This window comes from Plecotus auritus (assembly GCF_963455305.1).
Source record: "Plecotus auritus genome assembly, chromosome: 2".
NCBI classification, from domain to species: domain Eukaryota; kingdom Metazoa; phylum Chordata; class Mammalia; order Chiroptera; family Vespertilionidae; genus Plecotus; species Plecotus auritus.
The window spans coordinates 4,909,020-4,933,193 of NC_137771.1; the positions used below are offsets into that span (position 1 = coordinate 4,909,020).

The 24,174-nt window shown below is 56.1% G+C and overlaps 1 protein-coding gene across 4 annotated transcripts in view; it reads right to left on the reverse strand.

Moving 5' to 3' along the window:
* Positions 1-24,174, reverse strand: part of LOC308242034 (G-protein coupled receptor 157-like) — a 42,509-nt gene that overhangs the window by 9,679 nt on the left and 8,656 nt on the right. The window contains exons 2-5 of one of the 4 annotated variants that reach the window (XR_013959918.1): positions 21,265-21,478; positions 18,543-18,737; positions 16,779-18,045; positions 15,300-16,708 (exon numbers count right to left, since the gene is read on the reverse strand). Coding sequence is in view for 3 of the 4 variants with exons in the window: in XM_080655837.1 (XP_080511963.1) it covers positions 17,836-18,045; positions 18,543-18,737; positions 21,265-21,478 (619 nt within the window). In the remaining variant the exon portion in view is untranslated. Of the gene's footprint in view, positions 1-1,361; positions 1,523-2,042; positions 2,142-8,807; positions 9,159-14,858; positions 18,046-18,542; positions 18,738-21,264; positions 21,479-24,174 lie in introns of those variants that run through there. The other 3 variants (XM_080655838.1, XM_080655836.1, XM_080655837.1) reach the window with 3 other exon arrangements.

Sequence of the window (24,174 nt, forward strand, 5' to 3'; positions counted from 1 at the left end):
TCTTAGCAGCCGACGCGTCCCGGGCCCGCAGTGCACATAGGAATTTGTTCATAGTTTTTTTTTTAAAACTATAGTCCGGCCCTCCAGCGGTCTGAGGGACAGTGAACTGGCTCCCTGTTTAAAAAGTTTGAGGACCCCTGGATTAGAGGAATTAACAACCCTAAAAGCACTCAAGCTAAAGGCCGGCACAGAAAATGCTAGTTGCTGCTGTTATTTCAGGAACACCTGTGAATCGTTAAGAAAACCACACGCAGTTAAACAGCATTCATCACATTCCCAAGCAGACAGCTGACCCAGCCGAGGTCGGCTCCCGTGTGGATGGGACCGTAAGTCCCTCACTCAAGGAGGAGGGTCCTGCAGGTCCCACTGTGACTTGACCGGTGCCCTGTTCCCCGGGGACCTGCAGGGAACACTGTGAGTTCAATGCCAAGCTCCCGGGAAGACCCCAGGACCTGAGACCCCAGAGCAGCGGCCGTGAGTTCGTATTCGCAGACTCCTTTTGAAAAGACCGGAGAAAGAACCGAAGTCCGGGTTCCGGCCTGGCCTTGACTCCTGAGCTGTTAGATCTGTGGCCAAGAACGGGGACTTGATCCCGCTTAGCCTCCCTGCGCTCACCCGTGAAGAGGGGTTGAGGGGAGGAGCTTTCAATGCTGTTTATCACAGGCTGGTCTCTCGGGTCTGCACAATTTACACGGGGCAGTGGGACGACCTAAGGACCTTTCTTAGAATCAAATTACAGAATTTCCAACGCTTCCAGAATTAGGGGCAAAGATACAAGCTCCCCCTTGACAGCCACCACACGGACAGTGAAAGGGGCCCTGGGAAGTGCCTGATAATGCCAGCCATTTCGGAGTTTCACAGGAACTGAATTTGGGCTAAATTCTGCATATTCCTTGGTCTGAAGGGGGCAGAGTTCAAGAACCCCGTGCTGTGACCTACATGGGGACTGACCTCTTGGCCATGTCATCTGAGGTTTGCCTCTTCCAAAGGCAAAAAAAAAAAAAGAGAGAACTCAGTTTGGGTTTTGGTGCAAAACAACATAAAAACAGACGAACAAGCAAACACCAAAACCTTCCAGTCTGGGGAGCAGAGATAGCGGGAGCAGGCCTGGCCCTGAAGCACTGTGCTCGCTCTGTGTCCGCCCCGAGCCCGAGACCTGCCACTTCCTCCTCAGCCCCCAGACCTTGCCCACGACCCCAACGTTTGGCCCATGTCTGGTCCTAAGACCACAGCAGAAAACGGAAGTCACCTCCGTGGCTTCGCCTCACCTTACAGTAAGGGTGTCTGCGTGAGGCTGGCTAGGCCTTAAGCTCCGATAGGGTGTATGCGTTTTGCGGGGTTGAAAGGTCACCTCTCCTTACCTCCCAAATTTATTCACCAAGAAGCCGACCATGAGGGACCCGACGAGGCCTCCGAAGGGGAACATGGACACAGAGAGAGACCACAGAAGCGTCAAGGAAAAGTCGCTCAGGTAGTTGCTGGTCCTATCATAGTAGGTCTCGTTGTAAAATTCTTTCATGAGCTGCAGAGCGAAGCAAAACAGAAGGCCCGCAGAGTTTGACCCGGTTTTGCAGAAAGAGCAACGTAAGCTGTTGGGCCCGCAAGGGGACAGCCCGGGCACACAGACATGGACATAGTTAGGTGCAGGAAAGGGGGGAGGATGACATTGTATTAACAGCAAGGAGCAGGGGCCCCCTGGGGAGGGCTCGAGGTCTCTGGGAGGCAAACTGCCCGGATGTTTCTAACACCAGAGACGAGGGACTCTGGTCTTCCAGTTCAGTGGGTGATCCCTGCTGCTCCGGACTCCTCCTTGGATGGCAAGGCTGCGGGAGATCAAGGCCTGGGCCCTGGCTCGTCCCTGGTCCTGTGCCTGCCAGTCCCCTGGGGCCTGTGCCGTGTCCCTTTCCTCCAGGACCCATTGCGTTTCCTCCACGTGTGTGCAGTCCCACCCTGCCCATCACCCACCCCCCCTGGGACCCGGGCTGCTCCAACCCACCTCCCTGGGTCGTGGGGGCCGGGTCTCGCTCCCCGCAGAGACCTACCTGGGAAGGGGAGTTGATAGCGGCCACATTGTACCCGTACTGGAAGGAGGACCCGAAGGCCGAGATCAGTGTGGCCAGGGCAAGCACCAGCGTCAGCCTCTGCGGGAGGAGAGGTCACGGTGAGGTCAGGGGGCCGAGGGGGTCCCAATTTGGTTCCACGTCTTGTAGGACGACGGGATGGACCCCGAAGATCTACATCTTTCATCGGCTCCCTGGTCCTGAAACCCGCCCTCTGCTCACCTGGGGTTAGGACAGGCTTCCGCCACGGGAGCACTCGGGGCTGGATAATCCCCTGTTATGGGGGGGTGTCCTGTGTGCATTGTAGGAGCACCCCTCCCCCATCTGTGACAACCCTAATGTCTCCAGACATTGCTAAATGCCCCCCAACCCGGGGGAGGGGGATTGCCCCCGGTTGAGATGCATTGGGTCAGAAGGACCCACTCAAACACCCCATCTAGTGTCTGAATGGCTTCCATGCATTCCTGCTGTGTGGCTGCATTTGCCAACAGCCCTAGAACTCAGAGAGGAAAAATGCAAGCGATTTGAACTATTTAGGGCCACTGAGTCCGTCCCTGAGCCCCTGCACTTTCGCTGAAACAGGCAGAGGGCGCAGTGAGAAGCTGGCACCCTGACACACACAACCCCTGACAGGCGAGGAAACGGAGTCTTCACCTAAGGCCGTCCTCCGCGCCGAGCGGGAGAAAAGCGAAGCGGCAAGAACTCTGCTCTTAGACTCTGCAGATCTCACTTGGAATTTGCCCACTGCCACCTTCTAGCTTAATTTCCACCATCTTCAGTTTAATCTTTATTTTATTTTTTTAATATATTTTATTGATTTTTTACAGAGAGGAAGGGAGAGGGATAGAGAGTCAGAAACACTGATGAGAGAGAAACATCGATCAGCTGCCTCCTGCACACTCCCTACTGGGGATGTGCTCGCAACCAAGGTACGTGCCCTTGACCGGAACCGAACCCGGGACCCCTCGGTCCGCATGCCGACGCTCTATCCACTGAGCCAAACCGGTTTTGGCTAATCTTTATTTTTTTAAAAATGTATTGATTTGAGAGAGAGAGAGAGAGAGAGAAACATCAATCAGGGCACCCCCCACATGAGCCCCAATTGGGGACTGAACCTGCTACCGGGGCATGTGCCCCAACCAGGAATCAAACCCGCCACCCAGGATGATGCCCGGGATGGTGCTCCAACCAATGCGCCACACCAGCCAGGGCAGTTTCCTCATCTTTAAAGTCATGAGGGTGGTAACACTCCCAGAGTTATTGCAGGGATGAGTCAGAAAAGCACCCAGCCGCAGAGAGAACTGCTGACTGGGCTGGGCCCGGACACGACTGTCGGGAGCCTCCATTCAAGACCTTCATTCACGCACACCCTGCCACGTGGGCACAGGCCCCTCGGGGGCAAGCCGGGTGCTCCTGTGAGCAGTGTCCCGTCTGACCTAAAGAGGACCTCCTGTGAGGAGGGAGGAGCAGGACGGATGGAGGACAGAGGGTGCCCCGAGGACAGAGGAGTCAGCCCCCCAGAGCAGGAGCGGACCTGCCAGGAGCCCTGGTCAGAGCAAAGCCGCGAGTGAAACTCCGCCTTCCCCTCCTCCGTCTGCCAAATGGATGCGCAGCGCCTGATCCCTCAGGAGCTCTGGCCAGGGAGGTCAGAGCCGCAGACAAGCAGCCTGTCAAGGAGCGGTGGGCTCCAGTTTCCGGTCCTCAGCCCTCACCGTCCTCTGGGGCCAGCGGGGGGTGAGGGTGACAAAAGGGGGGGGGCAGGGGATGGTGCCCAGGAGGCAAGGCGGGTTCCAGGGCTGTCACCACCTTACCCTGTATTTTCTAAGGGCAGGGGGCACACCCCCACACATACCCACATGCACCCCCCTGAGATGTAGGACATTCAGGGCCCTTCTCACTCACTGGGATGGCCAAAATCAATAAGACAGAGAATAATACGTGTTGACAGAGGTGCGGAGAAGCCCCCCACCATTTCTGGTAGGAATGTAAAACGGCGCAGCCACTTGGGAAAAGCTGGCCAGTTCCTCGCAAAATTAAACCTAGTGTCACCAAGTGACTCAGCAATTCCACTCCTAGACATGGACCCCAGAGAAATGAAAACATGCTCCTATAAATTTGAACATGAATGTTCACAGCAGCATTATTCATAACCGCCCAAAGTGGGAACAACCCAGATGTCCATCCGCTGATGAACGGATAAACAAAATGCGGTCTATCCGTACAATGGAGTATTATTGGGCCGTAAAAAGGGATGACGCACCGATACACGCTACAATACGGACGAACCTTAAATACATGATAAATGGAAGAGGCCAGTGACAGAAGCGACCTGGTTCTAACTCTGTGAACTGTCCGGGACAGGCAAATCCATAGACACCAGAGATAAATTAGTGGTTGCGGAGGGTTGGCGAGAGGAGGAAGGGATGGTGGGGAATATGGAGTGGCTAAAAATGAGGATAGGTGTTTTAGGGTTGATAAAAAAATGTTCTAGCCCTAACTGGTTTGGCTCAGTGGATAGAGCGTCGGCCTGCGGACTGAAAGGTCCCAGGTTCGATTCCGGTCAAGGGCATGTACCTTGGTTGCGGGCACATCCCCAGTAGGAGGCGTGCAGGAGGCAGCTGATCGATGTTTCTCTCTCATCGATGTTTCTAACTCTCTATCCCTCCTCTCCCTTCCACTCTGTAAAAAATCAATAAAATATATTAAAAAAAAATAAAATAAAATATATTTAAAAAAATGTTCTAAAGCTGCTTGCGGTGGTGGTTGCACAGTTCTGTGCGTCTACGCGGAGCTGTATACTTTAAACGATGAATTGTGTGTTATAGTCTCACTAAAGGGACTGTATAAAAAAAGCATGTAAAAGAAAGCCAGGGCTGACACTTCTTTTTTCTCTTCTCGTTCTTTTCTTTCCCTTTGGGATTTGGGAGAAACTAGGAACCACCTCCCTCATGCCCAGGCTCCAGCGTTTGCCTCACGCTGAGAACGCTGAGACTCAGTAAACACCCACCTTCAGGGCTGGCCCTGCGGCAGGTGTGACTGCGGAGGCCGGGAAGGAAGCCTGCCCAAGTCAGCTCCCTTAGGCCCGTGGTCGGCAAACTGCGGCTCGCGAGCCACATGCGGCTCTTTGGCCCCTTGAGTGTGGCTCTCCCACAAAATACCACGGCCTGGGCGAGTCTATTTTGAAAAAGTGGCGTTAGAAAAAGTTTACGTTTAAGACATTTGGCTCTCCAAAGAAACTTCAATCGTTGTCCTGTTGATATTTGGCTCTGTGGACGGATGAGTTTGCCGACCACTGCAGGCTTGGGCATTTGCATCCACACTCCCTTCCCACCGTCAGACACGCTCCGCATAAGACTCTCCTCCCCGGGACTCTCCAGGCAGAAGGCAAATATCCCTGGAAAAGTGAGTGTCATTTTGCCACATTGTGGAATCCCAAGTTTTACAAAGAGACGGTGAGGTCCACATCTGGGGGCGGTGGGGGTGGGGGGGAGGCTGGCGGTCCTTGTCTTGTCACTGGGTTTCAGAGCACAGCGGCTGCAGCCCAAGAGCATGGGGTCGAATCCCCGCTCTCCTGCTGCTGGCTGTGTGGCCTTGGGCCAGTTGCTGAGCTTCTCTGTGTCCCGGTTCCTTCACCTCTAAAATGGGGACAACGAGTCCTAGCCAGTTTGGCTCAGTGGATAGAGCACTGGCCTGTGGACTGAAGGGCCCCAGATTGGATTCCAGTCAAGGGCACACCCAGTGTGGGCGTGCAGGAGGCAGCCCATCAATGATTCTCTCTCATCACTGATGTTTCTCTCTCTCTCTCCCTCTCCCTTCCTCTCTGAAATCAATAAAAAAAATATTAAAAAAAAATGGGAACAATGACACTACCTTCCTCACAGGATTGATGTGAAGAATAAATGAGTTCAAACCTGGCCGGTTAGCTCAGTGGTTAGAGCGTCAGCCTGTGGACCTCAGGGTCTTGGGTTAGGTTCCCTGTCACGGGCATGTACATCGATCACAGGTTCCCCACGTCAATGTTTCTCCCTTTCTCTTCCTCCTCCTCCTCCTCCTCCTCCTCCTCCTCCTCCTCCTCCTCTTCCTCCTCCTCCTCTTCCTCCTCCTCCTCCTCCCTCCTCCTCCTCCTCCTCCTCCTCTTCCTCCTCCTCTTCCTCCTCCTACTCCTCCTCCCTCCTCCTCCTACTCCTCTTCCTCTTCCTCCTCCTCCTCCTCCTTCTCCTCCCTCCTCCTCCTACTCCTCCTCCTCCTCCTCCTCCTCCCTCCTCCTCCTATTCCTCCTCCTCCTCCTCCTCCCTCCTCCTCCTATTCCTCCTCCTCCTCCTCCTCCCTCCTCCTCCTCCTCTTCCTCTTCCTCCTCCTCCTCTTCCTCCTCCTCCTCCTCCTCCTCCTCCTCCTCCCTCCTCCTCCTCCTCCTCCCCCCTTCATTCCACTCTCTCTAGAAATCAATGGAGGAAATGTCCTCAGGTGAGGATTAAAAAGAAAAAGAATAAAGGCGGTCAGATACAGGGATGGGCGAAAGGAGATGGATGGAAAGCGACCTGCCGGGTGTGAGGACAAGAGCTTCGTTAGCCCAGAAGACGGCGCAGTGGCACGGGGCACTCAGGCACCATCTCCGAAGTGCTCCCGTGGCCGGCCCTACTTGCTGCCCCCAGCACGCTTGGCACAGAGTTCTTTATTGTCAGCAATAACCCACTGCTGCCGCCCCTGTGTATCAAACGCTCAGAGCCACACCTACCGCCGCTAATTATTAACAGTGAGGACCCAGAGGGAAAGTTGCTTGCTCAATGCCACTGAACTACTGTAGTTGGTGGGGGGAGGTGGGGGGAGGTGGAGGGGGGGCACTCCACACACAAAAATATGCATTCTCATTTCCAAAGCACTTTGGCATTTTTTTTCCAATCCATTTTATTGTTTTCTTTTGACTAAAAGTCTCTTTCCCGGCAGAAAGTCCTTGAGCAAAGCAGAGGGATGCTTTTCTCGTTACATATGAGGACCCAAAGGCCAGGAGGCCGGGGTCACACAGCCACCAGGGACCGAGGGCCGGCTGGGCCAGCCCGGGCAGCCCGGCCCCGCTCCCCGCAGCCTCTGCTGGGCCCTCCCCTGCTCCTCGGCTCCCAACCCTCCCCTCCGCTGGGCTTAATGATTTGCAGACTCTTACAATTAGTCACCAGTGGAAGAGTTTTGCTTTGATTTCTCCCAGGAAGCTCAGCACGTGCCCAAAGGGGCAGGTCCACCCTCAGGCGGCCCCGGGGGGAAGCTGCATTGCCCTGGGGACTGGAGGCTTCCTTCCCCGGAGAATCGAGGGGGCAGGAAGCTGTGATCGGCCAATGCCTTTTGCACGTGAACATTTTAATTATTTCTTCAAATGTACTGTTCACTTTCAGGCACCACCATGTGGGGGCGTTTCCACCTTCTGCACTCACCTGGGGACACCCCTGGGCGGTGCATTTCTCTTGGAAGAGGGGACATAGGCCAGACCAGGGCCTCCTGTGACCTCCCCAGGCCCCTCAATTCTCGTGACCTCCCAGTCCCTTTCCAATAGAGTAGAGGGGCTCACACTCGACCAGCACTGTCTTAGTTGTGAAAATCAAACAAGATAATCCAGGTGCCGGTGCTCAGCGATCTCGGAAGCAGTGATTCTCCTTGGGACGGGAGTGCCACTGGCAGCTGGGGAGGGAGACCAGGGATGCTCCCCCCCCCCCCCCCGCCGTCCCCCAGCACCCAGGGCAGCCCCCACAGCGGAGAATCACCCGGCCCAGATGTCAACAGTGCCCTGCTCTAAACGATGATCAAAAAGTCAGAACATTTATGGGGAATTCATTGTGTGGCAGGTAATTTACATGCACTCTGCCATTTAATTGTTCCAGCAGCCCTAGGAGATGGCATGGTTATTATACCCACTTTATAGATGAGAAAACTGGGGCGCAGAGCAGTTACATAACTTGCCCAGGTCCCCACATGGAGCAGGAATGAATTCCAGGTACCTCCACCTCCCCGGACAGAGCATGCTCCAAACCTGCCTGTGGCCAGGGTCTCACAATCATAACTGAATAAACAATAATTTGCCCAGATATGGACTTCTCCTCCCGTAAATATAAGCATATGCTGTTGTGATGAACAAATTACAAGTCCTGAAAAGCATTCATAAATTTATATTATCTTTCTGTCTGTGCATTTTCCTCGAGCAAGAGACTCTAAAGGTCTAACAGCAGGTCCAGAAAAACCTTTGTCTCTAAAAAAAAAGCGGGGGGGTCCTCATCATCTAAAAGGTAGGGAATCTCCGCTGCAGAAGTGAATTACATTCAACTCTTGCAGCATCTTTTCTGCGTCTAAATTCATGTTGGCTTCGTTATGTTACCTGCTGAAAAGGTTAACTGTAAAAGCCTGACGCCAAAATCAGGAGGAAAACCCCTCACCAGCCATGTCTAAGGAGTTTGTGGCTGGTTTGGGGGTCCCTTCACCTGAGGTTCTTTTGGTGAAGGAAGGTGGGACAAATGAACCCCCCACCCCGAGTCCCTTCAATTTGGCTGCAGGTACTTGTCAAGGCTGCTCCAGCAGCACGATTCCCAAAGGATCTCCGATCCAAACGCCCCCGATGCCTCCTCTCTCTAGTCCCCGCAAAAGCCCAGCTGCTGGGCGAACGGGGAGGGCAGGTCACCCGAAACAGGGCTCCCCCGGCCCGAGCTCCCAGGAGGCCCCCCTGCAAGGCTGCCCGGCCCGGGGGCTGCTCCCCGGAAGCCCACTTACCCCTTCCCTCTTGACCGGGCCCGCCTCCTCCATCCTCGCTCTGGGAAGACGTGCCGCTTACTTGCTCTCAGCCAGAAGATGGGAGGCACTGCTTGGAGACAGAAGACACCCGGGCTGCACTTTGGTCAGTCAAGTCCTGGCCGATCCAATCGCGTTTTTATAGCCTAAGGCCGAGTAACCCTTTCAGGAACCCCAGGGCTGCCTCCTCTCACTTCTCCTTTCCAATGCCTGGGGTTGAGCTCAGCAAGTGGGCACATGGCCACACACACCCACCCGGGCTGCAGGCCCAGCGCCTTCCTGGTGGGCACACAGTCTGCGGGCCCCGCTGCGAGGGCCTCGCCCGCCAGGCCCGTGGTGAGTGACTGGAAGGGTTATTTTTGTCACAAACACGTGGGAAGAAACAAGAGCTGCCATCCCCTCAGTCCTGGGTCAAGGGAGCCAGGGTGGCTCCAGGAAGTGGTCCCTGCCAGGCAGCCGTATCTGCCCCCTCCCCGCCTCCCCCCGCCCCCCCTCCCCCCCGTCTCTACCCGAGGCTCAGCTTGTGCCCTTCTGACCACGCAGCACTTCTCGGAGGGTTTATTTTCCTTCAGAAGTGGCCCAGAGCTGTCATTCTCTGTGGAATGATCACTATTGAAAACAACCCATCTTTCCAACCCCTTTATCAGCAGGGCAAGGAGGGTGAGTCACAGATGCTGGTCTGGGTCCTCCAGCGTGGCCAGGCCACCGCCAGACCCCCTGCGGGCACGTGCTCAGCGGCCCCGGGCCAAAATCCAGAGCAAAGTCCCAGGAGGCCTGCACACTTGCATCTGTGCAAGGACACGTGCCGGCTGTGTGTGCTGAGGCACAAAGCCAATTCCTTTGGCCGTTTCTTCGCCTCCTTCACCTTCAAGTGAAATTACCTGGGAGTCAGGTGCAGCTCCGGCCTCAGCAGCCAACGTGGGGATTGTGGTCGGGCTCCGCCGTGTGGGGGACTGCGAAGAGGGTGACGGTGTAATAACTCCTGTGCCTGTGTGTGCCTGTGTGTGCACGTGCGTGTGCGTGTGTGTGTGTGTGTTGCAGGGGTGGGTGGTCCCTATGTCCCTATTTGAAAGGGAGGACTGGCCTGGCCTGCGTGGCTCAGCGGTTGAACATCGACCTACAAACCAGGAGGTCATAGTTCAATTCCCCATCAGGGCGCATGCCGGGGTTGCGGGACCCATCCCCAGTGTGGGGCGTGCAGGAGGCAGCGATCAATGATTCTCTCTCATCATTGATGTTTCTATCTCTCTCCCTCTCCCTTCCTCTCTGAAATCAATAAAAACATATTTAATAAATAAATAAATAAATAAATGGGGGGACGGACCAGCCCGAAGACAATGATTTCCCCTAAAGCTTGGGAAGGCCTGAGGCTTCCAATTGTTTCGAAGAGTTATAAAAACTTCTCCAAGGAAAATGCACTTTAGGTGGGAGGAGTGGGTGTCAACGATTGGGGAGGGAAGGGGAAGCTACAGGGGGTGCGAACAAAAATAAATGTCACAAGTTTGCAGAAGTCAGGCCGGGGTGGGGAAACCGGAACACCTGCCTCCGCCCAAGGCTTCCTCCCGCCTTCCCCGCGCCTGGGGCCAGTGCGGAGCTGCGCCCAGGGGTGATGGGGATGCAGGCACTCCCCACCTGCCTCCACTTCCCCGACGGGAGACTAGGCCCACGGGTGTCCCTCTGGGCAGGTGGGGCGGCGGTACCTAGCTTCTGCCCGTCCCAGGGAACCCCATGCAGGCGTGTCGTCACCAACGCCTGCGGGCAGGAGCGCAGCGCGAGGATCCAGGGCGGGCGGTGCGGCGTGATGCGGTCATCGCCGCGGGGCGTGGGCTGCGAGCGGCTCAGGCGCCGTCCATCAGTCCGCGGGTCCTTCTGGCCCAGGACCCTCGAGGGGAGCCCAGCAGCGTCCAGCCCCCTGCCCCGGGCAGCATGAGGTCTGGCGGAGGCCAGAAGGCTCCGGGGTGGGGGTGGGGTGGGGTGGGGGTGGAGTGGGGGCGGGAGTGGATGTGGGGTGGGGGTACGCGAGGATGGGGGGAGGGGGTGGCCCCTGATCAGAGGCCGGGATTGTCCGCACCCGGGGTCCTTCCAGGCTCCTGCCTCCGGCTGACCTGGGGTGTGTGGTCCGGTTCGCCCCCTGCAAGTGGTCTTTTTCATTTCCGGAACTTTCATGTTTGTTTATTATCCACCGGAGCCGAAACCCGGGGTGGTTTCCGAGTCCCACCCGCGGCGTGGCCTCCCCCTCCCGCCAGCCCCTGCCTCTGTCCAGCGTGGCCAGAAGGGACGCGGCCAATGGAAGGCGATTCTTGCCTCGCGGTTTCCCATGACTAATACACAGCAGTGATTAGCCGGGGACCTTGTGTCTGATGGCAGATAGCAGGCCCAGGTGTGTCCCAGGAACACGTATTAATATTTCCAGGGAACTGACTTGTGTTTTGAAACGACCTCTGATGAGAGCCAAAGAATCATTTTTAAAGTTCAGGGGAAAGTGGGTAGTTGCAGGGGCCACACCCGGTTCCAGCAAGGCCTTCCGGACTTTTTCTTCCCCGCCCCCCACAGTGTGATCCATCCCAGGGACATCATATTAGGGTTCCATCATCTTAGGGTTCCTCTTTCCCAGAGGGCCCTGCGGTTAGGTCCTCTCGCTGAAAGCCTGGCCAAGCATCCTTGCTCACCAAGGATTCTGACATGAGGATGCGGGTCTCAGATCTCCATTCCCAAATCGCTTTTACTATTTATTACTAGCATCTACTATGTTATGAAATGTAAATGTGTCAGCACACAGTTTGAGAGGACTTACCAGAATCTGGAAACAGTGGTTCCGCTGGGATGTGGGGTTCCAGATGACTTCGAGTCCTCGCATAGGCTTACATTTATTTTACGGAGCCTGCTACTGTGGCAGAGGGGGTGCGACGGGGCGCAAAGGATACACAGGGCCCTGGCCTCCTGCGACTTAACTCTGGGTGAGGAAACATGACTTGGTCAAATAAACACATTGATGAATTTATAACTACAAACGGGCTCTTAAAGACCGGGGAGCGGGTGGGGGTGGTCAAGAAAGGTTTCCTTAAAAAAGCGAGCTTGAGCTGAGATGGGAAGGAAGGATGGAGAGAGAGAGCTTACCCAGGCAAAGCGGGTAGGGAATGGGGCGCTAGAGAGAGCCTCCAGACAGGGAACAGTTGGTGCCAAGGCCCTGTGGTAGAAGAGAGTGTGATGCCGTCAAGAGATTGTAAGGTCAGCCCGGCCGGTGTGGCTCAGTGGTTGAGCTTCCGCCTATGAACCAGGAGGTCATGGTTCGATTCCCAGTCAGGGCACATGCCCAGGTTGCGCACTCGATCCCCAGTAGGAGGCAGCTGGTCAATGATTCTCTCTCATCGTTGATGTTTCTCTCCCTCTCTCTTCCTCTCTGAAATCAATAAAAACATATTAAAGAAATTATAAGGTCAGTGTGGTTCAAGAACACAGAACAGAGAGGAAGAGTGGAGGGAGAAGGAAGCTGGTGAGATGGGCGGGCCAGACTATAGTTAGCCCTTGTGGGCCTTGTTAAGGAGCTTGATTTTTGTTCTAGGAGCAGACAGAAGGCGTTAAGAGTTCTGGAGAGTGCTCAGGTTTGTGTTTTTAAAGGTTAACTAACCCTTGAGGGGGACAAGAGGCTGATGGGTTTGGGGAAGAGGAATGGGGGCAGTTCTTTGCTGTAGAATAGCTGAAAGATGATGGCGCAAGAGATTGGCGGATACATTTGAGAGATAGTTAGGATGTAAAGTTGATGAAACTTGGTGACTGATAGTATGATGCAGAGGGGAAATAAGAGAATTTCTAGATTAGTGCTGGCATAAAATGAAAAAAGAAAAAAGTGATCTTTTTGAAAATGAAGCTTTTCAGAATTGAAAAAAAAAAGTTTCCATAGGAAAATTTAACCAGAACGTAACATGTTGAATTACACCTCAAAGCAGACTGGCAATCCCTGGGTTGTTTTGAGACCAGACAATGGTACCAGAACGTCAGGTCACTGGCGGTCTCACCTCTACTTAGGAATGTTCTGGAATTTTAAAGTTTTGCCATGGGCTTCAATTGTACACTGCTGTGGCTCCCCAAATCCATTTGCTCAGTCCCTCTCCAATAGTAATGGAATTATCTGGGGCAGAACCTGCGGCTGCCCAAAATAAAGACTGCCTCTCCCCATCATCCTGGTACTTGGGCGGGCACATGACTTGGTTCTGTCTAATGCCACATATGCAAAGGTGTCATGTGGTAGCTTCCAGGAACCTTGCTCTCTTCTCTGTCCCTTTCTCCACCCCTGCTGCCTAAAATGAGGGTGCCCCCGGCATTGACCACACGGTTGAGGCCACACAGAACAGAGCAACAAGATGGTAGGAGCCTGGGTCCCTTGCCCTGTGGGGCACTATGTCAGCCCCGGACCACTGCCTGAACTTAACATGAAATACTCCTCCATTTTGCTTCCTGTCGCTTGCAGCTGAGCCTGATTCTCACGGATAGAACCATCAAACATTTGCCTGAAAACCTGTTAGGACAGAAAACGGGGAGGGAGCCTAACCCTTGAAGAAGCTGTGAAGACATTTTCATTGACTATGGCCTGGGTCATGTTTAACTTTTTGATGGAAGTGCCAGGAGCCAATTCCAGCATGTCCTAATTACAAGAGTTTTATCAAAAGGTTGATGAAACTCGGGGGCTCAACAAGGGCTGAGTCACATACATAATTACCTGTTGGAACGGCTGGAGAGGCACTTCCCCCAAACCTGAATAGGATGATAGTCTGCTGCCAGACAGCTCAGGGCATCTTAATCTACATGTTATTGCCTCCTGTTGGCCAAACACCTGAAGAGCTGTAGGCTATTCCCCGATCTGACAATGCTTCTGTACCCTACCCTTTGAAGTATATTATCTCCATCTTGCCTTAGGACAAATTGTGTTAATAAAAAAGCAAGGGTCCTGAGTCAAGGGAAATCTTTAGCTCCTTTAGCTGAAGCTCCTCTGATCCCCAATGCCTTTCAAAACTATCTTTTGTCTTTGGACTCCTACTTCATCTACGCACAGCCTTTCTCCAGATTGTTGAACCCTTCTTAATGCTGGGACAAGAACCCCGGCATGAAAGGGCTCTCCCTTGGGAATGAACAGCCTAAAGACCCTCATCTTAAAGGAGAAAGTGTGGACCTCTGAGCTGCTGGGTGTGAACGTCAGCGGAGATTTCCCCAGGCTGCTGACTTCATTAAACGGCACTTGTTTTTGTTTGCGTTCTGGTTAAGAACTTGCACGGATCTGAGTGGCCTGCCTCTACCCCAGTTTCGCCTTCATCCCTGTTGTTTCTATGCGCCACATGGGAGGATGCGGGGTTCTCCAGGGACACGTGTAGCACATCAGAGCAGAGGCCTGCGTGTGCCTCAGAGGGCACAGGAGGAGGCTGCTCCCCGGGCACCCTCTTGTGGAGATGCACTGCTGTGTCTTTTGCAAATATTGTCTCCGTTGGTGGCCTGTCTTCTCCTTCTCTTGACAGTTAGTGTATTTTTAACTTCACAAAACCCGGAAAGTAGAACAAATAATCAAGCAGCATTTTGGAGGAGCAAAGTTCCCAGGATATAGCAGTTAAGGAAGAAGAAAAAAGAGGCTCGAAGGCGGGGCTGCGTGGGCTGGGCAGACCCGCTCAGAACCAGGCCGCTGCCCTCAGGGAAGAGCCATGTGGCCTGCTGTCCCTGATCCCGAAGCCTGGAGCTGCTGCTGCAGTGGGCAGAGGTGTGCTGGGAGGACTCAACACTGGGGTGTCCCCCTCATGAGAGTTTGGCCCCAAGCCGTGGGTCCTTGGAACTCGGACCTGTTGGTACCATATGGGTCAGGGCCTGGGACTCTGTGTTCTAAAGCCATGGTCCCGCGCCTACTTGACTCCACGTCCCCACAGAGAAGGGTCCAGACGTCATCTCCAGATCCCCACGTGGAAGGCTCTGGGGCGGCCCCCATAGCACAGGTCCGTCCGAGCCACCCTGCCCCACCTCCGCCCATCACAGGCAATCGGTTTACCAAACACGCAAAGGGAACATAATTATTTTATTTCATTTAAAATAGCAGGACTTTGGCCTCAACCTAAAAGGTCAGGGTTTTCATTACAGTTTTGCGTGTGCCAAGAAACCTCACGCTATGTTGTTATGCCATAAAAGGGACGTTTGTAAAAATATTTCTTCTTGTCGTGGACATGTGGGGAGCTCTGTTTGTAACCTCAGCCCGGGCCAACTAATAATCTTTTTTTTTTTTTTTAAATATATTTCTTTATTGATTTCAGAGAGGAAGGGAGAAGGAGAGAGAGATAGAAACATCAATGATGAAAGAGAGTCATTGATTGGCTGCCTCCTGCACGCCCCCCACTGGGGATCAAGCCCGCAACCCAGGCATGTGCCCTTGGCCGGAATCGAACCTGGGACTCCTCGGTCCGCAGACTTACGCTCTATCCACTGAGCCAAGCCGGCTAGGGCCCAAGTAATAATCTTGATTAAAAAGTCAAACCAAACAAACAAAAACAGCTCTGAAGCAAAAAGCGGCAGAAAGTGCCTGGTAAACCTGATTAAAAGACCAGGGGTCAGCCCTGGCCGGTGCGGCTCAGTGGGTGGGAGCATCCTCCCGTGTACCTAAGGGTCTCGGGTCAGAGCACATACCCGTTTTGCGGGTTCAGTCCCCAATCGGGGCGTGTGCGGAGGGCAGTCAGTTCATGTTCCTCTCTCCCTCCCGCTCTAAAAACTAATAAAAAACATACCGTTGGGCGAGGATTAAAATAATGATAAAGACCAAGGTTCAGAGACTGTCTGAGTCCACAGCACCTGTCCCAGCTGAGGACACATCTGTCACTGGGGGTGAAGGTGGATCAACATTAGGGACACTGACGAGGAGCGAGTGTAAAAGGAACACACGCTGTGTGCTCCTGCCTCCAGCCCGGGGCTCTCCCCTGCCCCGTGTGACTTCATTCCCGCAGCCTCACCCGCTCTAGTTCCCAGCACCCACCCAGCTGTTGTTTTCCAGGTGGGCCTCAGGCCCAGGCCCTGGGACAAGCCCCTCGCCTGCCCACAGCCCCCACCACTCACAGCAACACCTTCACCAGCTGCAGCGACAGGTGACAGGTGGGCAGCAGGGATGGTGCGGCTGCTGGGGGGTGTTTACGGAAGCAGCAGCACAGCAGGGCTCCAAACGCTGGGATGAGAACTTGAGGGGCGCAGGGCACCCAGCCATGTCTCCTGTGAGCCCCCGGCTCCCCCTGCCGGCCGTTTCTGACTGCAGCCTGTCTGGGTAAACTCCCCGGCTGAGCCTGGGACTGGGGCCGGGTGGGGGGTGGTGAGGGGGTTCTGAGCAGGACTTGTTCCAGCAACTTTCCTCGGTGACCCATCCTCAGCCTCAGCTGCGAACCACTTCTCTTTTGCAGCAAGCAGCTCCCTGACCTGCTCCATCCTAGAAGCTAACGTGAGGGTCTGGACGGGCTCTGTGGCGTGACCCGCTGTAACATCTTCAGGGGACCCCCGAACGCCCCTGACACAGGCCGTCTCTGTAAGGGGATTGCCCAGCGCTTCCTCGGATCCCACGGGGATGTGTACCTCTTGCTGATTTTCATAAAGGAACTTTAAAGGAGACCGAAAAGGAGCACTTTGGACTAGTTCTGCAGACGACCTGCCTTTCAGGTTCTCTTCCTGTTACAGACGCTGCTTTTCGGAGTGAAACAGGAACCCACAGTGTGGCGTGGCTTTGGTTTTAATCCAGAACCGTTTTATAGGCTCCAAAATCATTTTCATGTAGCGGAGTCCTCACGGAACCCCAGGGAGTAACACCTGTCGGGTAACTGGCCCCACCAAGGCTCCGCCCCCACCAAGGCTCCGCCCCCACCAAGGCTCCGCCCCCGCTAAGGCTCCGCCCCCACCAAGGCTCCGCCCCCACCGGCTCTGGCCCCGCATTAAGGCTCCGCCCCCCACCAAGGCTCCGCCCCTACAAGCTCCGCCCCCCCCACCAAGGCTCCCTTAGCCAAAGGCTTCTGTGACTTCCCAGAAAGTTAAAGGGCTGGCGGGAGAGCGGCAGAACATAGAGATACAGGTGCTTATTTTAAGTCCTTTTTCTATTAAACGTAAGTTATCACCTGTGACCCATGTGTCACTTTCCCCAACCAACTCCCCAACCTGCGCCTTCAGGGAGGAATCAGTATTGGGGACATTCGTGGTCACCTTTCCTGTAAAGACTGAACTAGGAAGTGAGGAGACCCCTCCCGACACGGCCCGGCCGGTGCTCACAGCACAGACCTGCGAGCCTGGGCATCCCCAGGGCGTCCCCGCCACGGCCTTTCTTACTCCTGCCCCGGCCGGCCGGTGCCCTGGAGGAGGGAACCTGCGTTTGATGTGACTGGTGGAGGCAGGAGTCTGGGTCCCGGCCTGTGCTGGATGCAATCTACACCACAGGCTGGCAACCCGAGAGGCTGGGGGGTTCCCAGGAGGCCGGCTGCGGGCTGCGCTCAGGGCATCACCAGGGAACCTGGTTCAAGGTACCCGGCTCTTGTTGGCTGGCAAAGCTCCCCAAGAACAGCCACGCTCCAGGGGCAGGTCCACACCCTGACCCACCGGAATCTGCTCCATGATATGCAGGTGGGGCCACCTCTCCGGCGCCCCCTGGCGTTCTACTTGGGAGGGTAAATAGTGTACGTAGCTCTTCATGCTTTTCCCACGGGTGTGGGTCCTCAAACTGTAAACAGTGCTGTGTGGTCCAGAGGCCGCTGACCTGGCAGTGATCGCGTCCCACTGGTGTCCCTGAATCTCACTGCCACCCTCACGCGGACAGACGCCGAGCACAGCGGACATGTGTGCGGACACCTGCTGCCTCAGGGCCCAGGAGGTAGAAGCTGAGTTGCGGCCGCCCCTCCACAGGCCTCAAGAGCTCGGACAGCAGAGGGCAGGCTTCCGGCTGCAAAGTCCCCCGCTCCCTGCAGCGGGTCAGAGCCATGGTCCCCGGAGGCAGCACCCGCACAGACCCGCAAGGGAGGGCTCAGGTGTGCGGAAGTTGGTCGGAGTCCACCTGGGTCCCCGAGTCCCCCGTCCTGGAGGACGCAGAGGCCTTGGGCGGGCCGGCCGGGCTCTCGGCGGGAGGCGGGGACGGGCAGCAGCAGCAGAGGGAGAAGAGCCGAGTGCGGACGGCTTGGGTGCAGAGGACGAACATGATGCAGTTGGCACCTCCCTGAAACGTGTTCCCGATTCCCTGCAGGGGCGAGAGGAGGGGCAGGAGTGCCAGGGCTGCAGGGGGGCTTCAGCACATAGGCCGGCGGGGCGCTGGCAAGTGCTGTGGACCCCAGACCCTGCCCTGCACCCTGGGGCCGGCTGCCATGACCCTGTATGTGGGCCGACGGCAGGCAGCGCCCTGGGCGGGTCTGAGCGTGTGAACTCGGCCCAGCCCGTCTCCAGGTCTCCTGGGCTGGGAAGGACCCAGGAGCATCCACTCTCCTGGGGCTCCTTCGAGGCCACCCGGACGCACGTGTGGGGGCCGCACTAGAGCCACGCTGACCTTCCACCTTCTCTCACCCAGGCTCTCCGTCTCGGGCCGGCAGGAAGGCACCGTGGAGCCGAGCCCCTGGCAGCCCTGCATTGGCTGATGCATTGGGACATGCCCACTCTGCAGGGGGAGCGATCTGACATTGCCGCTGGGAGCAGCAGGGCGGGGGGGGGGGCAGTGGGGGGGGCGCGGGCAGAGCTACCTACGTGCAGAACGACCAGCACCGGGGCCCGCACGGCCGGGGAGCCACAGAGGGTCAGCACGAATCGCACGGTGCTCCAGACCCGAAGGCAAATGAAGATGAGCGGGATGAGGACCAGCTTCTTATCCGCCATGGAGCTGTGGTGCTGCAGCCGGTGCGCCTCGGACAGGATGGGCCGGTACTCGGAGAGCGCCTGGTGCTGTGAGGGAACACCCGGAGCGGACGTGAGCAGACTGCCCAGGGGCTGCCGTCCTCCCAGGTCTCAGACTCGCAGGAGAGGGAGCAGTGGGGCGTGGAGCGCCTTCCCCTGCACGCTGGAGCCCAGGCTCACATGGCTAGCTCCCGCCTGCATGAGCCCCACATTCCCATCACTAGCTCCCACCTGCATGAACCCCACATTCCCATCACCAGCTCCCGCCTGCATGAACCCCACATTCCCATCACCAGCTCCCGCCTGCCTGAGCCCCACATTCCCATCACTAGCTCCCGCCTGCATGAACCCCACATTCCCATCACTAGCTCCCGCCTGCCTGAACCCCACATTCCCATCACCAGCTCCCGCCTGCATGAGCCCCACATTCCCATCACCAGCTCCCGCCTGCAGGAGCCCCAGATTCCCATCACTAGCTCCCGCCTGCATGAACCCCACATTCCCATCACTAGCTCCCGCCTGCCTGAACCCCACATTCCCATCACTAGCTCCCGCCTGCCTGACCCCCACATTCCCATCACCAGCTCCCGCCTGCCTGAGCCCCACATTCCCATCACCAGCTCCCGCCTGCCTGAGCCCCAGATTCCCATCACCAGCTCCCGCCTGCCTGAGCCCCACATTCCCATCACCAGCTCCCGCCTGCCTGAGCCCCACATTCCCACCACTAGCTCCCGCCTGCCTGAGCCCCACATTCCCATCACCAGCTCCCGCCTGCCTGAGCCCCAGGCTCCCCTCACAAGCCCAGATTCTTCTCCTGAACTCCATTCTCCTCGATCCACGGCCTGAGCCACCTCTCCGTGTGGATGTCTCACACACGGGGACCGGCCCAGCGGTCCCAGACTTCCTGCCATCACAGGAAGGGCAGGGAGGAAGGGAGACACAGAAGGCCAGCTCCGGAGGGGCGCCCTGGGCAGAGCCTGGTGGAGCCCTGGGAACCTTCATCCCGGAGCCTGGAGCCCTCCTAGGGCAGTGGGAACAAGGAGGAAGGGGGGAGGGCACCCCCGGCCCAGGCAAGAACCCAAAGAGGGCTTCAGGCCAGTGGGTAAGGCCTGCGAGCATCTCTCCAGCTGAGCCAGAAGCGGGGGGACAGGAGGGACGAGAATCCGGTCAGTTCAGAGTAAAATGAGAACCAGGAGTCTCCGTGCAGGTGGGAATCCGGGGTGAGGATCAGGTGTCACACAGCTGCCGGGAGCACCCCACAAACCCAGAAATGGCTGCTGGGGCAACAGTCTACCCTGAGCAACAGGGAGGCACCAGCCTGCACGTCCAGCTATGAACACTCAGACACCTGCAGGGGGATCCGGGAAGGAGGCCATATTCGAAGTTTCACGGGCACCTGCCTTCCTGCTTTGGCCACTGGTCACTGTACATCTTTAATCACAATGACTCAAACTCCTGCCTCTCCCTCGGACAGGATCCCCGCCTGGGTCCTCAGGATGAACTCCCACCGCACGCAGCGGTTTGGAAAGCAGATGCTCAGTGAGAGTGCACTGAGCGCGGGGCCGAGCCGCTCGGCGGGCGAGTCACTGAGGCCTTTCCTGGCGGCAGTTTGCCCGGGGCCAGGAGGAAGCCCATCCTCACACTTGCGGAACTAGCAGCTAAGCACAAGGAGCAGCTTGGCCAGCCCGTCAGAGGAAAACCATTCTTCCCTGGAATGTGCGGCCAGCCCGCGGGGTCAGCAGTCTCCGAGATGCCTGGCCAGCTGGCCCGGCGTGTTGATTTATGGACGCCTGCATGCCTGGAAAGTTGACCAGCTGTGATGTAACCCGAATCCTCAAGGATAACGAGGTGAGTTATCGGTTCACTATGGGGAGACCCATGTCCTCCCTTCCAGTTCACTTACTTGGGTATACCACTCACTTTCATCTCAAGTCCTCTCACCGCTGAGCCACCCCGAGGGCTGTCCAGGAGGGGGCAGTAGAGGGCTGTGGCTGGGCACACAGGCTGGCGCTCTCTCCTTGGGAGCTGAGTGGGTTTGGGGAGCCCTTCACCTCTGTAAGCCCCCCCTTTCCTCATCCACAAACGAGGAGTCACAGGACCCGCTCCTGACAGGACTGTGTGGTCAGCAAACCAGACAACTCATGATGTGTGTAATTCACAGGGACTGATGCCTCACAAGCTCTCCATTACTAGTCTTTTTGTTGTTGTTCATCCTCATCCGAGGATATTTTTCCATTGATTTTTAGAGAGTGGAAGGGAGAGGGAGAGACAGAGAGAAATACCGATGTGAGAGAGACACATCGATTGGTTGCCTCCTGCACGCACCCCGCCCAGGGCCAGGGAACCTGCAACCAGGTACGTGCCCTGGACTGGAATCGAACCCGGGACCCTTCAGTCCAGGAGCCAGTGCTCTATCCATTGAGCCAAACCGGCTAGGGCTCTCCATTACTAGTTCTGTCCCCTAAGGTGGCCGAGCCCAATACCAGAACTCAGGGGCAAGCCCGGAGCGGGCACAGTGGCCACACGGAGCTCTGGGCGGGGCCGCGGGGGAGTGGGCGCGGGCGCGGGCACCTACCGCCCTGTTGATGTGCTTCCGGATGAGGAGGTAGAGCACGGGCAGCATGACGTAGGCCAGCAGCTCCCACAGCTTCCCGGTCAGCAGCATCCACAGGACACGGTCCTTTGCCTCCAGGTCGATCCAGCACCAGCCCACGGACACGTCCGAGGCGTCATAGCCGATCTTCTTTAGGGTGACAGCTGCCACGGTGATGGCCAGTGGGACCCCCCAGCTGAGGAATAAGGAGCAAATGGACACGGAATCGGGCCCCGGCTCCCAGCACAGCCAGCCAGGGGGGAATGACTGGATGCTCTCAGACAAGGACAAGCACGCTCGCCGAGTGTCCCGGGAGAAAAGAGGGGCGAGAGTCCTCAAAACCCCAGTCCAGCCCCGCTCTGCCCACCCCAACGCCTAACAGCCAGCCCCTGACCAGCCCGGGTCTAGGGTGCACACACTGATGGCTTGGGGTTGCCTGGGCAGGGCGGATCTGGAAGGGGATCTGGGCTTTGGGGGACACATCTCCCAGGTCCTGGGGGCTCTGTGGGGAGGGGGAGTGCCTAGCGAGGGTTGAAGGGGCCCCTAAGGAGCCAGGGCAGCGCCAGGCTCCCTTTTCTGGAGCTGAATTACTATCCCCACAGCAACGCAGCAGGGGTGACCCCGAGCCTGAGGCCCTTCCCAGCAGTCCCCATGCCAGGGCCCCCAGTGTCCACGCCCCCAAGAGGGGAGGCAGGAAGGAACGTGTCCTCCTAGCAGTCACAAAGGCACAGAAGGGGCAAAGCCCCACCACAGTTAAAGGGTATGACGAAGGTAGCAAGGAGATTGCCCATTTTAAATGCTTATTCTATGTGAAGTTATTGATCTGGTAAGTTAATATACGCAGGGGTCCTCAAACTTTTTACACAGGGGGCCAGTTCACTGTCCCTCAGACCATTGGAGGGCCGGACTATAGTTTAAAAAAAGAAACTATGAACAAATTCCTATGCGCACTGCGGGCCCGGGATGAATCGGCTGCTAAGCAGGACAGGCAGCGGCACCCGGCGGGCCGGATAAATGTCGCCCGCGGGCCGTAGTTTGAGGACGCCTGAACAGGGTGGGGCAAAAGTAGGCTTACAGTTATTCTTATGGAAAATAAAACAATAATTAATAAATAATACAAGAATAAACTGTTTCGCATACTTACAACTGTAAGCCTACTTTTGCCCCCCCCCCCCAATATATTAGTGTCAAATTGTTTTGTCGTAATAAAGGGTTACCTTTTAAAAACTCATGCCACCCTGGGGTTTTAGGACATGTCACCGCTAAGAGCCCATGAGGGCGAGGGCTGTGTTGGTTCACTATTCTGTCACTGGATAAGGGCAAAAGAATGGCCTGCTGAATGAATGAATGAATGAATGAATGAATGAACTTTGAGCCAAGTGACCAAGAGCTTTCCCCAATCCACTGCTTCAATGTTCACGGCACGCACATTACTGGAAAGGAAGTGAAAGGCTTTTAAAGTTGCTAAAACCACAACCCTGCAGTTATATGTGTGGTTTCTCATCCCGTTATGGGTGACAGGGCTTCTCCAAGGAATTCTGGGAAAGGAAAAGCACCGTGTGTGTGTGTGTGTGTGTGTGTGTGTGTGTGTGTGTGTGTGTAGGGACGGTCACCAGGAAGAAGGCTGGGCTGGAGCAGAGGATCCCCCAGTCCGGCTGGAAGGAGGAGCGAGGAGGGACAGGCCGAGGGTGCTCCCCCACAGGCAGCGTGGGGATCCTTTCCCCTTGCTCCAGGTCCTGCGGGCCCTTACCGGAGACTTGGGGACCACGCGGTGACAGACCACATTCTGAGACTGTAGGTGTGTCCTACCAGAGCTCCAAAGGGGTGCATTTCCTCTAGGTTACTGGGGTGTGCCGGAGCCGAATATGCGCTGGGAATGGCCAGCGAGAAGACCAAAGAGGCAGAGGGAAGGCTTTGAAAGGGTCGAGGAGGGCTGATCAGTCAGGTGCTGTTTGAACTAAGCCCAGATGGCAGCTCCGTGGGGTCAGAAGTTTTGGGGGGAGGTATTTAAAGGGCAGGCGGTAAGAAGAGGCAAGACCAGGGAGCCGGTGGGAATGGAGTGGGAGGGACTGTCTCCTAATCCGAGGAGACAGGCTCCACCAGTCTCAGCGTCAGGCTCTCCAGGAAAATGCATTTGCGTGCATGCGTGCATGTGTGTAAACGGGCACATATAAAGTTAAAGTAAACTGTGCTGGTATAAAACATGTGAAGCATGATTTATAAGAAACAATACACAAAACTCCCCGTGGTAAATTCCATGCGTGGCCAACGGAATCTCACAGAGTGCTTCTGTTGGTTCTCACCCAACGCTGGTGCCCGCAGCCACTCCCTCCATGGCTGCCGTCAGCAAAGACAGTGGCTCTGGGATGCGAGGCCGGTCCATACTGTCCTTTTCCTTAACAAGGGAGGGGAAGGCGGAAGCAGGAAGCCATACGGGAAGACGGAGGCCAGAACGTGACTTCAAGTTCTCGGTGGGAACAGATAACAGCTTTCCAGCACTGGAGGAAAGTGAATCCCCCCTCCCACCTCCAGAGGAGAAGGGATTTCTTCTTTTCTTCCTGCTCGCGACACTTCTCATCCTCTCCCCCTGAAAGGACCGGCTTCCTGCCTGCCCCCCCCCCCCCCAACCCCCGTGGCTGCCATCTCTGCTTAAGTTCAGAGACAAGGAACACTTTTAAGCCTAATCTTTACTTATTAACGGATTCTCGACCACTTTCTTAAGTCCAGATCAGGGGTCCAGCAAACGATGGCCCTCAGACCGAATCCGGCCCAAGGTCTGTTTTTTTTTTTTTTTTAAATAAAGTTTTATTGTAACACAGCCACACTCATGTGTTTGCATATTATCCACAGCAACAGCATTGCTGAGCTGCTGCCACTGAGATCACATGGCCC